The sequence below is a fragment of the Pleurodeles waltl genome, chromosome 12, assembly GCF_031143425.1.
Source record: "Pleurodeles waltl isolate 20211129_DDA chromosome 12, aPleWal1.hap1.20221129, whole genome shotgun sequence".
In the NCBI taxonomy this organism is placed as follows: domain Eukaryota; kingdom Metazoa; phylum Chordata; class Amphibia; order Caudata; family Salamandridae; genus Pleurodeles; species Pleurodeles waltl.
This window is the reverse complement of record NC_090451.1, coordinates 283,750,073-283,766,821: the sequence shown is the minus strand read 5'-3', so window position 1 is coordinate 283,766,821 and position 16,749 is coordinate 283,750,073. Positions and strand designations below refer to the sequence as shown.

Sequence of the window (16,749 nt, the reverse complement as noted above, 5' to 3'; positions counted from 1 at the left end):
GTGACAGGTAATTAACAGGTGCAGATTTTCTTCCCCATCCTTTCTTCCTTTCGTCCCTCTGCTGGAGAGAAATGTAATTAACTTGGCCGAGTTGGGTGACAAAAGGCCTGGGCGCAACCTTTGACCCTGTCACCAGGCAGGTCGTTCCCCCCCATCTGCCAGGCAGCCCCCTGTGGGTTGAACCTCCGTTGCCGCTTTTGCCACCTGACTACTCGCTCCCTTTTTTATTCTGTAACCCTGCGCTTGGCTTCTGTGCCACTTTTTTTTTGTCATTCTGTGCCCCTGTGTTTTGCTTTCTGTACCCCTGTGCTCTGTTGTCCCTCTCCCGCTGTCTTTTCCCGCCGTTTTTCCCCCGGGTTTTCCCCGGGTTTTTCCCTTGCCGCTGAGCCCCTGCTGCCCCGCCCTCTTCACTCCCATTGGCTGCCCGCTCCCACCTCCCAGCTGCTCCTCCCTCCCTCTGCCCTCATATGGAGGCCGCGAAGCGGGCGCACCCAGCGGGCGCGCCGCTGGCGCGCCTAAGGCAAGCCCGTCTGCACCCTTCCGCGCCTGGACCGCACCCAGCACCAGAACCCCTGGAACCCGCACCCCCGGTAACGCCAGACTGCACTACGACGCAAGCACCCTCCACGCACTCAACACCAGACGAGACCACCCCTGCTACCGGGCCACCCCGAAACGCACCCAGGGGCCTTTCACCTGCCGGAACTGCAGATTCACTAGCATCCAACCCTCCACACCACCAGCCAGAGAACCCAACCACCTCCGCTGCATCCTCCTCAACACCCGCTCCGCTCGCAAGCACGCCATCGAACTCTGGGACCTCCTAGACTCCACCGCCCCGATGTCGCTTTCCTGACGGAGACCTGGCTGAACACCACCTCAGCACCAGACATTGCCATAGCCATCCCACAGGGCTACAAGATCTCCTGCAGAGACCGCACCAACGGAGTGGGAGGAGGAATCGCCATCATCCACAAAGACTCCATCAAAATCTCAACGAACACCGATGACACCCTCACCACCGCCGAGCACATTCACTTCCAGATCCACACCGACCCCAACACCACCCTCAGAGGAACTCTCATCTACAGACCTCCCGGACCCCGCCCACAGTTCAGTGACACCATGGCCGACCTCATCAGCACCCACGCCCTCGCTTCCACGGACTACATCCTCCTCGGGGACCTGAACTTCCACCTCGAGAACAACGACGACGCCAACTCCACCGCCCTGATCGACAACCTCGCCAACCTCGGACTCAAACAGCTCGTAACTACACCTACTCACGCCGCTGGACACACGCTCTACCCCATCTTCTCCGCAAGCCCCCACGTCTCCTTCAACCACACCACCAAACCACACTGGACCGACCACAGATGCGTCCACTTCACCTTCAGAAAACCCACCACACCCAACAGCTACCACGCCGCTGCTGGGGCAAGGTCACCGAGGACCAACTGACTACCGACCTCGCCCTGAGACCACCCACCGACCCAGACACCGCTGCGACCAACCTCACACAGTGGATCAACGACTGCGCCAACACCCTCGCCCCTCTCAAGACCTCTACAACCAACCACACCAACAAGAAAGCAGCCTGGTTCACCGAGGACCTCTGGATCTCCAAGCACACATGTCGGAAGCTGGAGAAGAAATGGCTCCACGACCGAACACCAGACAACCACACAGCCCTCAAGAGCGCCACCCGCAGACACCACCAACTCATCAGGACCGCCAAGAAGACCGCCTTCAAGGACCGCCTAGACAACAACGCACACAACACCAAAGAGCTCTTCAGCATCGTGAAAGAACTCTCCAACCCCAGCTCCAACACCAACGACATCCCGCCATCTCAAGACCTGTGCGACTCCCTGCCCACCTTCTTCCACCGCAAGATCACGGACATCCACGACAGCTTCAGCTCCGACCCCCCCGCACCCACCACCGAGTCCACCACCCCTGTGACTACCACTCGCACCAGTCGCCTGACCGTCTGGTCCAGCGTCAGCGACGAAGACACCATCAAAACCATGAACTATATCCACTCCGGATCCCCATCGGACCCCTGCCCTCACCACGTCTTCAACAAAGCCAGCACAACCATCGCGCCCCACCTCCGGAAAACAATCAACTGTTCCTTCGAGACAGCAACCTTCCCAGAAAGTTGGAAGCACGCCGAGATCAACGCCCTTCTGAAGAAGCCCAAGGCGGACCCCAAGGACCTCAAGAACTTCCGGCCCATCTCCCTGCTCCCTTTCCCGGCAAAAGTGACCGAGAAGATTGTCAACAAACAGCTGACCCGCTACCTCGAAGTTAACAACATCCTGGACCCTTCCCAATCCGGTTTTCGCAGTAACCACAGCACCGAGACCGCCCTCATCGCTGCCACTGACGACATCCGGACCCTGATGGACAAAGGAGAAACAGCCGCCCTCATCCTCCTGGATCAGCAGCCTTTGACACGGTCTGCCACCGCACCCTATCAGCACGCCTCCATGACGCCGGTATCCAAGAGAATGCCCTGGCCTGGACCACATCCTTCCTCTCCAGCAGAACCCAGAGCGTCCGCCTCCCACCCTTCCGCTCCAAAACCACTGAGATCATCTGCGGCGTCCCACAGCCCAACACTGTTCAATATCTACATGGCCCCCCTCGCCCACATCGCACGACAACACAACCTCAACATCATATCCTACGCCGACGACACCCAGCTGATCATATCCCTCACCGGAGATCCCCACACCGCCAAAGCTAACCTCCACCGAGGAATGAAGGCCGTAGCCGACTGGATGAAGGACAGCAGACTGAAGCTGAACTCAGACAAGACGGAGGTCCTCATTCTCGGACCCACCCCATCAGCCTGGGACGACTCTTGGTGGCCCACGTCACTAGGCACAGCCCTGGAACCCACGGACCACGCACGCAACCTGGGGGTCATCCTCGACTCCACTCTCTCCATGACCAGGCAAGTCAACGCCGTCTCTGCGTCCTGCTTCAACACCCTCCGTATGCTCCGCAGGATCTTCAAATGGATCCCCCTCGACACGAGAAAAACCGTTACCCAGGCCCTCATCACCAACAGACTCGACTACGGGAACGCCCTCTACTCAGGAACTACAAACAAGCTCCTGAGACGACTCCAACCCATCCAGAACGCCTCGATGTCCCCCGCCGCAGCCACATCACACTCCACCTGAGAGGCCTGCACTGGCTCCCCGTCAACAAAAGGATCACCTTCAAGCTCCTGATCCACGCACACAAAGCACTGCACAACACCGGACCCACCTACCTCAACAACCGACTCAGCTTCCACACCCCCACCGAAGCCTCCGCTCAGCCAACCTCGCCCTCGCCACAGTCCACCGCATCCGAAAAACCACCGCCGGCGGCAGATCCTTCTCCTACCTCGCCGCCAAGACCTGGAACACTCTCCTCACCATCCTACGACAGACCCAGGACCTGCTGGCCTTCAGAAGACTCCTCAAGACCTGGCTCTTCGACCAGTAGCACCCCCCCCTCCCCAGCGCCTTGAGACCCTCACGGGTATGTAGCGCGCTTTACAAATGCAGTGATTGATTGATTGATTGGGCTGTTAACCTGAGCTGAGCCAGAGAAATAGGACAATTGTGGATGACCCATAAAGTGTACATGTATGATCTTGGGACATGTAAATATGAACTGGTGAACACTTTCCACTCCAGTTTCATACTTAACAAGACTCTGTAGGCCTAAGGGAAGCAAAGCTGCAGTCTGTGACAGATCTTCCCCTTGGTGTATAATAAAGCATCACTACAGACAAAACAGTAAATCTTGCTGACTTTCCCTATTGAATGCCGACTAATATTATAGGGCCTACCCCAGTTCAATATCTAACCTCCAGAAACCCCCTGTACACCAGGCTACCTGTGCACAGTTGCCAGTTTAAGCACAACAGTAGTCTCACGGGCAGCCCGCACAAATGGGCACACTTATGCACATGCATTCACATGTAACCAGCCAAGTACCCCTTAACCTAGCTGTAACGCAGCCAACTTATCTTAAAAGGCGGACACTTGCAGTAAACACATGCAGTCAGTTTGCAGAGTGATTACTGTTGGTAAAATACATGTGATCATGACTTTCCTGAAGTGTGTTGGACTATACCCAGTTCTTGAGGCCAGCTACCGTCAGTATGCATCTTGTTGTGTTTCATTGTTTCATCTGTAGGTTTAGTACTTAAATGTTGTTCAAGTCCATGATTGTAAGAAGCTTTTCCCTTACATTTTACGATCAGGTTTTAGATCCCCTAAAAGAACATTAAACCTTGTTGATAGCTGTGTACAAGTGGATTCATTCTCCTGTGTGAGAAATTGGGTAGTTGGTTGACTGGGGTGTGAAGACTGGTCAAGCCACAATCCCTTGCATGGTGAACCACAAAAAGTCACTAAATTAACCTATGCTTAACACTGGGTAGCTTGGCACAAAAAGAGGAGGTGTTGGGTAACTTAGAGGCAATGTGTAAAGTATTTATGCAACACACTAACAGTAATAAAGTAATAACACAACACAAAAAAATTCCTAAATTTGGAAAATAGAGTAAATTGCAATACATTATTTGAACCGCAAAGTTTAAGGTTCAGACTATCACCTAAAAGATAAACACGCCAACCACATCTGGTCACCTTTAGCACCACAATCAAGGGTCCAGGAGTGTAGGGAGACCTCTTGGGGGTCAGGACTCACCCAGGCGGGCTCCAGGTGCAGGTTCAGTATGGTGGGAGCCAGTTATTTCCTTGTAGCTCTGAACAGGAGGCCAGGAAACTAGCCCTTGGAGTCATGTCTGGAAGCCCTGGATGCAGATGCAGAGTCCAATGGCAGGGCTGTCCTCTGTGGGTTCAAGGCAGGCTCAAGGCAGTAAAGCAGTCCTTCCAGCTATAGCAGCGGTCTGGCAGAATGCACAGCAGCAGACAGTCCTCTGAGAGTCCTTCTGCAGGTCTAGTAGTTGACTGAAGAGTGGGTCTGAAAGCTCTGTTTTTATACCCTGGTGCCATTTTCCTGGAAAGTATGAGACATTTCTGGAAAGATTCTTTAAAGTTCTTGAAATTTCCTGACTCCCCTGCCCTGGCTCCAATCTGGCTGCAGTGACAGTACAGAGTTGTTAGGCTTATTGTGAGAAGACAAGGCACAGCCTCTTCAGATCCAAGTGGGGCTATACTGAGCTTTGGTCCATCATCAAGCCAGTTAATGGCCCATTGAGGCACACCTAATCCCACTATTGTGTGAGTGTCTAGGAGGAATTCACATGGTCTAACTGTCAGCTACTCCCAGTCATGTGACCCAAGACAGGCTACATGCACAATGGGCTAAGGGCAGGAAAATACCAGCTTTCTAAAAGCGACATTTTCAAAATTGTAATAAAAAATCAGACTTTACCATTAAAGATTTATCGTTACAGTTCTATAGGTGCCAAACATGAGATATTAACCTTTTCTCAGTTAGGAATTACAGCTTAATAAAGATACTAAGGAATCCCCAATGTTATCCTATGGGAGGGGTAGGCCTCACAGTAGTGAAAAACGAATTTAGGAGTTTTTCACTACTAGGACATGTAAAACTTAAAAGTGCATGTCCTTCCTTTAAATTACACAGCACCCTGCTTTATGGGCTACCTAGGGCGAACCTTAGGGGTAACATATGTAAACAAGCATTTGCAATGCAATGGGTCTTGCGTTTGATCGAGTTAGAGCTACTACTGTTGTAAATTCCTAAGTGGACCTTTCTTGCCACACAAACTGAAAATAAAAAGTAAAACAGTTGACATAAGCGAGACGATTCAAAGCGCCACCTCCGCCATGAGCGCGAAGGAGAGAGACAAAAGGAAAAAGAAGTTCTCTCGCAGTCAAAGCTATCAGCAAAAGTGCAATTATCAATGTAATGGGGCCGATGGCTAAGGTGGTAACAAAACTGCCCCAAGGAGGGACAAACGTAAAGCATTTACCAATGACAAGAAAGGATTTTTGAAAGGCAAGCCCATGAACGAGTGATAGTGATGGGTGTGCGGTGGCCGTGGTTAAGAGCCCAGATACATACTAACACGTTGGAAAAGCAGCACTTGCCCACTGCTATGCTCAACCTAAAAACAGGAGTTTAAGGCTTGGTAAGGGGGTTTAAATGCCAATTCGACATGTGTGGCAGGCCTTAGACAAGTTCTAGAGGACTACTTAGGTTGGTGGCACAATACGTCCTGCAGGTTCACTGATAGCATTTTTTTTTACAGGCCCAGGATATATGTTATACCACTCTACGAGGGACTTACAGGTAAATTAAGTATACCAATAGGGTATAATACAAGTTAGCCATGTGTTAGGGAGAGAGCACAAGCTGTTTGGCATTGGTTAGCAGTGATAAAGTGCACGCAGTCCTCAGGCCAACAAAAACGAGTTCAGCAAAAAGGGAAGAGTAAAGACAAAAATGTTTGGGGTGACCCTGCAAAGAGGCCCATATCCAGCAGGGGGCTACATGACAAGCTTTGTTGGGACTGGTTTATCGTCTTGTGGCATCTACTCATGTAGGTTTTGTAGAGATCTTGTCAGTTCTATTTTTTGACATCTTGCACTGGCTTTCCACTTTTCTTCCTGTCCTTTTAATGATACCTGCTGCAGATTGGGCCTGTGCTTGCCGTTAGTGCAGGTTTTTGAGAGCATGTTCTGGTCTCAAGGTTATAAGAATAGCTGCAGGCTGTCCTGACATTGTTTTGTGATCACATTTGATTTTGTAGCTTGACTGGATTAGGAGAGTAGTGAACGAGGGCTGTGGGTGAGGATTAGTGTGGGCTTCTGATTTTGGTAACACATGCATCCTCATTAGGGAGTGTGCCTCCATTAATGGGTCAATAAATATTTTTTTTTATATCTTTAGGCTAACAGAGAGGGCTTGATCCATGGTGTGTGTTGCCCTCCTTGTTTGTGATGCATTTGACTTTTTGGGAGAAGCCCAGCACTTAAGGTTTTGTTTCATTTCAGAGGCTTATGTATTGTATAACTGTCATCCAAACTGATGCACAATTAGGAGGATATTAGCTGTACAGTGCCAATTCCTTGATTTCTTCCACAAACCCTCTTTGGTATCCTGAGTTCCTGTGTAGCAGAACTCTGGCGAAGGAGATATTTGGGGAGGTGAAAAAATGCATTATTTTGAATTCAAAGATTTATATGATACAGCGCAGATTAATACGGAGTAGATATTGTTTACACAAGCTGTCACCACTTGCCCTCCTGATATTGGTATTTTTTCTTTGTGCACAATTTTGTAGTAAATGTGATGAGTCTAAGCAGTAAACCTCGTCAAAGCAAGTGAGGGAGCTGGCTGTGAACCAAATGTATATGATGAGCAGTATCTGGTATCTTACGTGGCCAGCGTAGCCCTGATCTGCACAGAGTCCACTCAGGGTATTAGTTATCCTGATTTTGATGTGATGAGTCCGTGTCACTGACTGAACCAGTAAGGAAAGGGCTGTGTTGTTCTCATAGGCAGGCATCTGTCAGTGTTGTGCAAATGCAAGGTATGGACCCTAAGCACACAGTTGACTCAGTATGTCAAGGGTTATTTCTCAATGGTGCAGGGCTACCATTAATGCCCTGGCAGTTGTGTCCATTCAAGGGTAGTTGTTAACTTGCCACAATGTGGTCTTTTGTACCAGTGTTTTTGAGAGGGGGAGGTTATGTAGGCCAGTTCGTTGTTGATGATCTGGGTTGACTAAGTAGACCATAGGTGGCGGGCCCTTCTTAAATGAATACCTGTGGGTATGAGTTAGAAGGTTGAGGTAAAGCTCTGATCTTGGTGAGTGTTCATAGCAGGAAGTTACATATTGGAAGGATGCGGAAAGTTAAGGTCTCTCTTGTGTGCTTCAGACATTGCAGCCATGTTATCACAAGCAGTCATTGTGACTGTACTATTCTCAAGGAGGCTGATGGTGTCAGACTCCGCATGCTGTTGTCTCCTGACCTTTACACCTCTCGTACCATAGTGCGTGGATGTCCTGTGGACGGAAAATTGAATCTCTTTTATGTTTTCCTGTTGCTATGCTATGGGAATGATTGGCCACCTTAATCCTAAAGGGTGGAAAACAACCCTGATTTTCTTAAGAACATAATGTGAATATTACTTGAATACACTCGGAATGGAACTGCATACTTATACGTTTTCTAATCGGTCCTTGCAAGCACATTTTGAATATGTTTCAGTGAGACTGTAAACGTTTATGAACTGTACTTAATAAATAAACAGCAATGCCAGATATGCAATACTATGGAAGCTATCTACCAACAAACAGATCTTAGTGAGCAATAGCTAAATATCAATACCTTACCTCCGTAGGTCTTCAAAAGCCACCGATTAAAACTGTGCAATCAAAGATGATTTCTGTATTCAATGATGATGGTCGTGTTTGCTCATCACTGTAGTTGTCCTGGATTGCCAAAGCAATCAGTAAAATAACTAAATGTTAAAGAAAGAGAGAAAAGGCAAGGGGCATGAATAGGAGGGAGCTAGTTACAAAGGGGACAATAGTGTGCTGATTATTGTTTGATTCCTCATAAGCTATGACAACTGTTGCTTGGCCCTTCTAGCAAGGATTTTAAAAAGGTAATGTGTTCTTTTTTTCTAACCCTAGATTCTAAGCACACTCGTCAAAGGAATTTCTAAGCCAGTGACATGCAAAATTCGGATTTTGCCCACAGTAAGAACGTATTTGTTTTACTTTCTTTCTTTATTAATGTTGTGGTCTTTGCTCTCATTTATTATATTTGGAGTTTTTACTGATTTATAACGTATAGTGTGCTAAATATGAGATACTTAGGGCCTGATTTAGATCCCAGTGGTAACAGTCTGGCCATTAGTTTTTAGACTGCAATCCCATTCACCACCTTGCCGGTCCATCCTCCCGATTTAGATGTTGGCGGTCCCATAGGCGATAGCCCACCCGATTCCCACCAAGAATCATCATCCTCGTCGACTGTGCCATTGGAAATAGTGGCTGCTTGCGGGACTCCAGCCACATTTACCGCAGTGTACATTTGGATGTGCCTTACCAGCAAAGCCAACTGTGTCAGTCCGACCGCCACAGGAGTTGGCGGATTGGAGAGCAAATGAGGTAAAAAAAATTGCCTTTTCTCCCGAATCCACTTCTGTTTTCAACTGGACACGACCACACTGCCAGTGTACTTTGTATGGTCACGCCGTATGTGCTCGGGACCACTGCAGTCAAATACATGTCACAGTAATTTTATAAAATTACTGTGACATGCATATGTCAGGAAAACAGTTGTGTCACATATGGGTGGGGGCACACTGGTTCAAGACACATTTCGCACACATATACAAATGTCATTGTGGTGTCAGTATTCATTGCCCAATGAATGCTGGCACCACAATAACATTGCAATCTCACTTGTCAACTATGTCTATGTGTGCACATGGCAAGGAGGAGACCTGTGCCTGTAATGTTGTGCTGCCAGTTTTGTATGCGAGTCAGTACGTGTATATGTTTGTGAGATTGGATGGGCTGGTTGAGGTGGACGGAGCTAGAGTGGGTGGTGTAGTTGTGTCAGTATGTGTGACACTTGCATATGGGTCTGATGTTGTGTTATGTTGCTCTGTGCAACACTCAGGTGATTGTTGTTGTCATGTGTGTAGTTGTGGCTTTGTATCAGTGTATTTGTGTGGATGAGTGTGTAGTTGTGTTGGTTGTTGTGGTTGTGTCATGTGTAGGTGTATCAATGGTGTGTGTATGTTGTGTGGATTTATGTTGATATGTTTTTTGGCATGTACCTGTTGTGTAGAGGCAGAGTGGAAATGGATAATAGTGTGTATGTGGTGTGTTGTGTCGTGTGCGCAGCAGGTGGACACATATGGGCAAGCTACAGTGTGTGTGAGACTTGGCTTTTTTCATAGCCACTGCCATTGTACAATGTTCCTGTGGGCCAGGGACTGCCTCCCTCCATCAGCAATCCACCAGACGTACACTGCCTGTAGAACTGTAACATCTAAATATGGTCGGTGGGAACCCATCAGCCTGATGGGTAGAAGGAGCACTCTTTGGTGGCGGTCTGTGGCTCAGCCGCAGTACATCGAAGTGTGGCAAGTGAAACACCGTCGACTTGACGGTCTTCTCGGTTCGCCGCAGATTGGCAGTAATACCAAAGAACACTTTGTTGAAAAACAACAACTCCTGTAAGTCTTTTCAGTAAGTCAATGCAACAACCATAGAGAACGTCCCAATATACCCACAGCAAGGACCAGCACTTATTCTTTTGAGCAAACACCCAGGCTTCTGCTGCTTTTTCAAAACTCTTGCTTCTGGTTTGAACCTGATGAAAATCCAAATAAAAACACAATATAACTTCCAGCCATGAGGCAATCCGATCCAATCTAAACCAAAAACCCATAAACATAAGATTAAAGTACTACATGTGAACACTTAAAATCATGAAGAAACAGTCTTTATCCACCACAATATATGCTCTTATTCTTCAAAGAACCCTCCACTTCATAGGTATACTTATCCAACATTGAAGACTTCTTTCAATACTGGGAGAAAGATGGTTGTACTCAGGCGGGTGAGTTAATCCTTGCCTCCGTGTCCTTAGTAGAATTTAAACTTTTCTTCACGATTGCTTGGAAATTTCACATCCTGTGTCGGGATCGGAGGCTCGGATTATGCTAGTGTAAAACTGGTCGACAACCAGAGAAGCCATTCCAATGATCAGCTTAAAGTAAAAGGTCTTAAAGGTAGCGTCCAAAGACCAATCGGCAGCTCTAAGTATATCTTCCAATCTGACGCCAAGGTTGAAGGCTTTTGATGTATAGTGGGCCCCAAAAGATGACATGTCAATCGCCAATTGAAGAATTGAGGGAGTTGATGGTTGAATCTCGACGCAAATAGGTCCACTTGACATGGACCCCAATAATCGCACTTTAATCTTTCTGTTGCCTTGATTGCCAGTCTACTGACTGACTTAGCTTCCCCAGGAGATATTCTGACTGTATTCTCAAAAGTCCCTTGCCAGATCTGCTAGAACCTTGGATCGTGTACCCCCCAGTTGATTGATGTATCAAACTGTGGCGATATTGTCCATCTTCAAGAGGATAGAGAATGACACTTTGTTGGCCATTAAGCTCTTCACCGCAAAGGACCACATGAGTAGGTCCTTCCAGTTGATGTGAAGGCTCTCTTCCTGCTTTGACTACTGTCCACCTGTGGAAATAGCCCCATAACGAAACCCCACCCTAGGCGACTGGCATCAGACTGGATAATGAGATCCAGCACTGAACCTGCTGTTTCATGCATGCATGTGGTTGAGCCACCAACAGAGTTCTGTGCGAGCTTCTGGGGAGGGGGAAATATCTTGCACATGCAAAAGCCCCTTCCAGAGGTGCTGAGCTTTGAGTCCCTGCAGCACTCAGTAGTGCAGAGGCCCAGAAAGATTGCCTGTATCGATGAAGGCAGGCGTCTTACTATCTGGGCCAGGTGATGGAACAAGAGCATTTCCTTGTCCAACGTCTTGCAAAGTTCCTGTTGAATCAGGAGCATTGTCTCTGTGGCATTCGAAGGGTTTGCAGTATTGTGTCCACCCCGAACCCCAGAAAGGTTATCTATTGGGTGTGATTGAATTCAGACTTCTGGACATTGATCATAAAACCCAAGTACTCTAAGAGGCTCTTCGTCATTTGGAGGTGGGATAGCAGGATAGATTTGTCCTGGTGCATTAGAAAAATATCGTCCAGATACACTATTAACTGGACTCCTCTAGCCCGGAGCCACACCATGGCCGGCCTCAGAACCTTGGCGCAAAGGACAATCCAAATGGTAGGCAAGTGAACTATGAAAAATTTGCCTGTTCTGTTCGAACTGCAGAAAGCGCCAGTGATGAGGGAAAATCGGTATGGTGGAGTAAGCGTCCTTTAGATCCAGGTTTACCAACCAATCGTTGGGTATAAAAAATATAAAAAATACCCGTTAGGAGGTTCATACACTCCATTTTGAAGTGGCAATACATCACCCATCTGTTGAATTCTCTCAGGTTGAAAACTGGTCTGAAACCTTTGCCCTTTTTTTCAACTAGTAAAATGTTGCTCACAAAACTCCTGGGATGAAGGCGCGAGTGGGTGATGGCTCCTTTTTGAAGAAGTTCCCTCACCTCCTGGTTTACCACCTGAGTCCCTTCCTGCGAGAAGACCAAGGGACGGGGTTGCGAATGTTGATGGGGTGTGCTGTAAATTCCATGTGAAACCCCTTTACCGTTTGCAACACCCAGGTGTCCCCTTTATGGATGTTCAATTTTGAAAGAACCATTGCAACCTGCCCACCACCCCTGATAAGGAAGAAGGGACATTGCTTACTGGTTACGCCACCTGGTGCTTTGCGGGCCCCTCTGTTGGCTCTTTTGCCGCTACACCCTCTGCCATGACCTCCAGAGGGGTAGAACCTCCAGATTTTTTGTGGTTTTGCTAGGTTTGTTAGTGGGGGCTGAAAGGTTTTTGACGGCCAGAGGAGTGCGCCCTCTCTCTTCCGACTCCACCATAAACCTGCTGGTTGAAAATCTTTTTAATGGATTGCTGGGCTTTGTCCAACGAGGAGAAGGTATTCACGAACTGTGACAATTCTTTGATAAACGGGTCGCCAAAGAGGCCCTCATTTGCCACTGATCCGGCTTCCATTGTGGCCAACTCCCCTAATCTGGGCTCAATTTTAGTGAGAAGAGAGTGTCTCCACCCTGTTGAAAGGGCACAGTTAGCATTTCCCAAAAAGCACAGGGCCCTCTGGACCCAAGTAGATAGTATGTTGGATCAATCATATGGGCGATTCCTTAGTAGTGACGGCCATATTCAAGATGTTTGTAAGCGGCCCCAGAACATCAAGCAAGTTTGCCCGACATGAGTGTTTGGACGGGTCTAAGTCCTTCTTTGGTTCCCTGACGAATTTTGTTATGAATGTATCCCTTTGGGCATCAGTGTCTGGGTTGCACGCCACTTCATTGGCCTGAGAGGGTCTCAGACCTTCTGCCCGTAAGTGCCCCCAGACCTCCTGGCCCATAGGTTTTCTAACTCTAGCCATTACATAGCGTACCACTTTTGGTGCAGGGACCCAATCTGCCAAGCAAGGGTGGTAGATATCCTCAGTCTTGAGCTTGCCCGGAATCCCCGTGGAGTCTGCATCGCCGTCTTCGTCCAGCTTTGGTTTCTTGGCGCTGCCTTCCTGTCGCCTCTGTCAGCTCGGGCCTGGTTCGTCACCTGAGACCCCATTTGGGTTGTTAGATTCGTCCCCAACATTGTCATCTGTTCCCTGAGGGGCATCAGGAATTGTCATCAGGGGTATCCCCAGGCTAGGAATCATCTGGAGCCTTCCTTTTCAGGAAGGCCTGGCAAAGCTTCTCTAAGGCATCCGAGGACGTAGAGGCCATTAGGGTGTCCGAATTAGGTCTCACCAATTTAGAGGTACTCTTATGTGCTCTCCTAGAGTCAGTAGGAGGTTCGTGCCTCCAGTCATCCCCTGCCAGGGGTATCATGGTCCCACAGGCCGCCAGTTCCAGTAACTTTTGACTGAGGGTTGCCGCGCAGAGGAGACCGCCCTTCCCAGGGAGGTGTCAATCACCTCTGCAAGCTCCTCAGAAATGGGGAACAACGCCTGTTCCTCCTCCATGGACTACCAAGAATCATGGGAAGCTCAAGCCATTGTTTTTCTGGTGCTATACATGTCAGACAGGAACACAAAATATATACAGTCAAAAATCCCAGAGGAACTGACTCAAGGGCCAGTAATTATGCTTCGATTAGGAAAAAACAATACTCCACAGTCAGAACCGCTCCACTGGAGCCTAATTTTGGAGTGTTTACAGTAGGGAAAAAACCACCACAGCAGCAGCGTTCTGTTCGGGCAGATCAATTAACTTTCGCTGACCACGCAATAAAATTTATGGGCCGATGCTCTGAGGAATTCCTGGAATGTGGGGGGAAAGGGCCCTCACCACCAGCAGTAAACTACCTCTGGAGTAGTCAACATGTGTCACACAGTAGCAGCTATGCATCAGGGAGTCCTCAGGGAAGCCCAGCAAGGAACGCCCATGCGCTTCTCTACAGGCTGGGATAGCGCTGAGGAAGAAAAACTGCCAAAGCCAGACACTCGTCGGGCGTGACAGCCTAAGGTGCTAGGAGAGGGAAACTCTGCTCTAGGCAAGGCCCGGGCCCATAGACCTTAATTAGAACAGCCAGTATAACAACGTGGTATGCATATAAATAAATGTCTCACTAAAGTTAATAAAACCTATATGACAGCAGTGCGCTTCCAAGTAAACACATTAATAAAGCCCATTGATTGCATAGAATACCACCACAATATCAGACTCAAGGAAAAACACTTATTTGGCTGCTGAGTAGCAAGAAAGAGGAAGTCCTGGTCCTTGATGTTGGATATATTCGGACATTCTCTATGGTTGCTGCATTGACTTACTGAAAAGACTCATAAGAGTTCAATAATGTGTTCTTTGGTTACGGCTGCTGAGAGGAACGAATGACAGAGTAAAGCATAATCCAAGCCTCCGGGCCTTACATAGAATTGCAGTCAGTACACACTTCCCACTGGTAAGGTGAAAATTATTTCTAAATCCATTAATTGTACTTTTGATTTTTGTGGGCTGTGCATTGGAATGCCCATGCAAAATGCTGTATATTGGCAGTACAGAATTACTGCTCAAAAAGAGAATTCTTGAGTACATTCATGCAATCAAGAATGTGGATTCTAACTATCCAGTAGCACAGCATTTACAACTCAAGCATGACAGTAACACTGAACATCTTTGTATCTTTGGTCTCATCCAAAATGCTGCTGCATGGCCTCTTCTCTTTCTTCACCCAAGAAAATTCCTGACTTAGCTAGACGGGTTACATATAAGGGACTCAGCACTGTCCACCGAGCCTCCCAAGGAAAAGGACAAATATACCTACAAGCTAAATTGATGCAGTACAAACCTAACAGAACACTGTACTCCAGGCTTGCAACACTTATGATCATACCACCTTCCCATAAGAAGTCCGTAAGGAGGTACTGCTTTCTCAGTACAAGCTGCCAAGCTCTGGAGCTCGCTACTAGCCAACATTAGAAGCACCCAGAAGCATATACACTTCTGAAGAAAGCTGAAAACATGTCTGTTGCCTAGATAACCGTACAACCCGCACCCCGGCTAAAGAGTCCAGAAAACAGTTGCACAGTCAAGCGCAATTCTCATCTTGCAACCCACAAATTGGAAACACCTCAAACTGCTTTGAATTTGCAGGTAAGCTAAGGAAAATGACATGGTTCACTATACCATTATATCATTATGTACTTGCGTAAATAACAGTTATGGCCCACAATGATACTAAGACGCAGACCAAGACAAAGGCTATCAGCTCGGACTCAAAGGATAAAGCAGGCCAGCAGTCTCATCTTATTAAATCCAACGAAGAGTCTGACTTTAGCTTTTCCATTCCAGTCTCTGTCATATTGCATTCTGCAGTAGACACATAGCATGCCACTCCCTCTGCTTATCCAATCCAATTCCGATCAAGTGCTGTGAGCCATTTGTAGCTGTGGATGCCATGTATTAGCAGCAAACTAAATTAGAATGGCAGGTGACTGTCTTTTTTACTGAAACTGGTTAAAGCCGAATCAGTTGATAGATTAATTGAAGTGCTAAATCTGCAAATCTTCATCTACAATACTTTTATCTTCATGGTTGTGTTATCTATCATTGATAAGGTCAATGGGTAACTGTAGTCCTGAAATATCTGCATAATGACCAATGAAGAGCGTCTTGGGTTTCAGAAGTCCTTGTGAAGGTTTTTAAGACAAAAATCACCCCGTCTTTAATCCCTGCCTTTGCCTCTTTAGCAGGTAGAAACAACTGTAGTTACCTGAACCACTTCTCTGTGTGCAATGTTAATTCTAAGAAAAGTTAAGTTATTTTCTTCCAGGTGCATCATTGTGCAAACACCTTCAGATGAACTACGCTCTTACGTTCTTCTACTTTCCCTGGATTATACAAATAATGGGCCATCCAGTAGCGAGAGAGTCAGCAAATCTTAAATGCTGCAGGGGTGCAGATGAATTTAGTTGGTATTGCAGAATGCCCCTAATAATTGACCTTGTTAAAGGTTCTGATCGTGCATGCTTAGATTTTTCTCCATAAGCAGCTTGCAAAGTCCCAGGGAGGGTGATGTTTTTGATATATTTATGGTGGCAGTTTTCTATTGTTTTTTATTGTGGTGGCACCTGTGTTCCTGCCTTTCTACTCACCATCTCCAATGGGGAAATTAGGAAGAGCAGCAGAATTATAGATTTGAATTTAAACTACTTCTCCTCCCAAAACGTACATTTTTTGAAGGACCTAATATCCATCTGTCCATGGAGAACAAGGCCTTCTCATTCCTGCAAACAAACTACTGAAATCAGTTGATCAGATCCCCGCCAATGTACATTTGGACTACAGTATCAGAAAGCATATAAACAGACTGCAGTACATAGCAATCAGGACGACGAAATAGTAGCCAAATTGAAAACACATGACTATGAAAACTGTGTTATAAAGCACATCCATTTGCTCCAGGTGGAATCCATTGTTCTATTCAATATCCTTTTCAGCATGCAAAAGGAGTTTTGAAGGAATGGTACGTAATAATTATAGAACCTGGCACATCACCAAATACTAACCAAAGATCTCTGCTGACCAAACACCT

General features: G+C 47.4%; 1 protein-coding gene across 3 annotated transcripts in view; it reads left to right on the top strand.

The window, feature by feature from the left end:
* The window catches only part of DUS2 (dihydrouridine synthase 2), a 403,339-nt gene that overhangs the window by 235,237 nt on the left and 151,353 nt on the right, over positions 1–16,749 (top strand). For all 3 annotated transcript variants that reach the window (XM_069216243.1, XM_069216241.1, XM_069216242.1), the window contains one exon: positions 8,651–8,716. In XM_069216243.1, the coding sequence (XP_069072344.1) occupies positions 8,651–8,716 (66 nt within the window). The remainder of the gene's footprint in view (positions 1–8,650; positions 8,717–16,749) is intronic.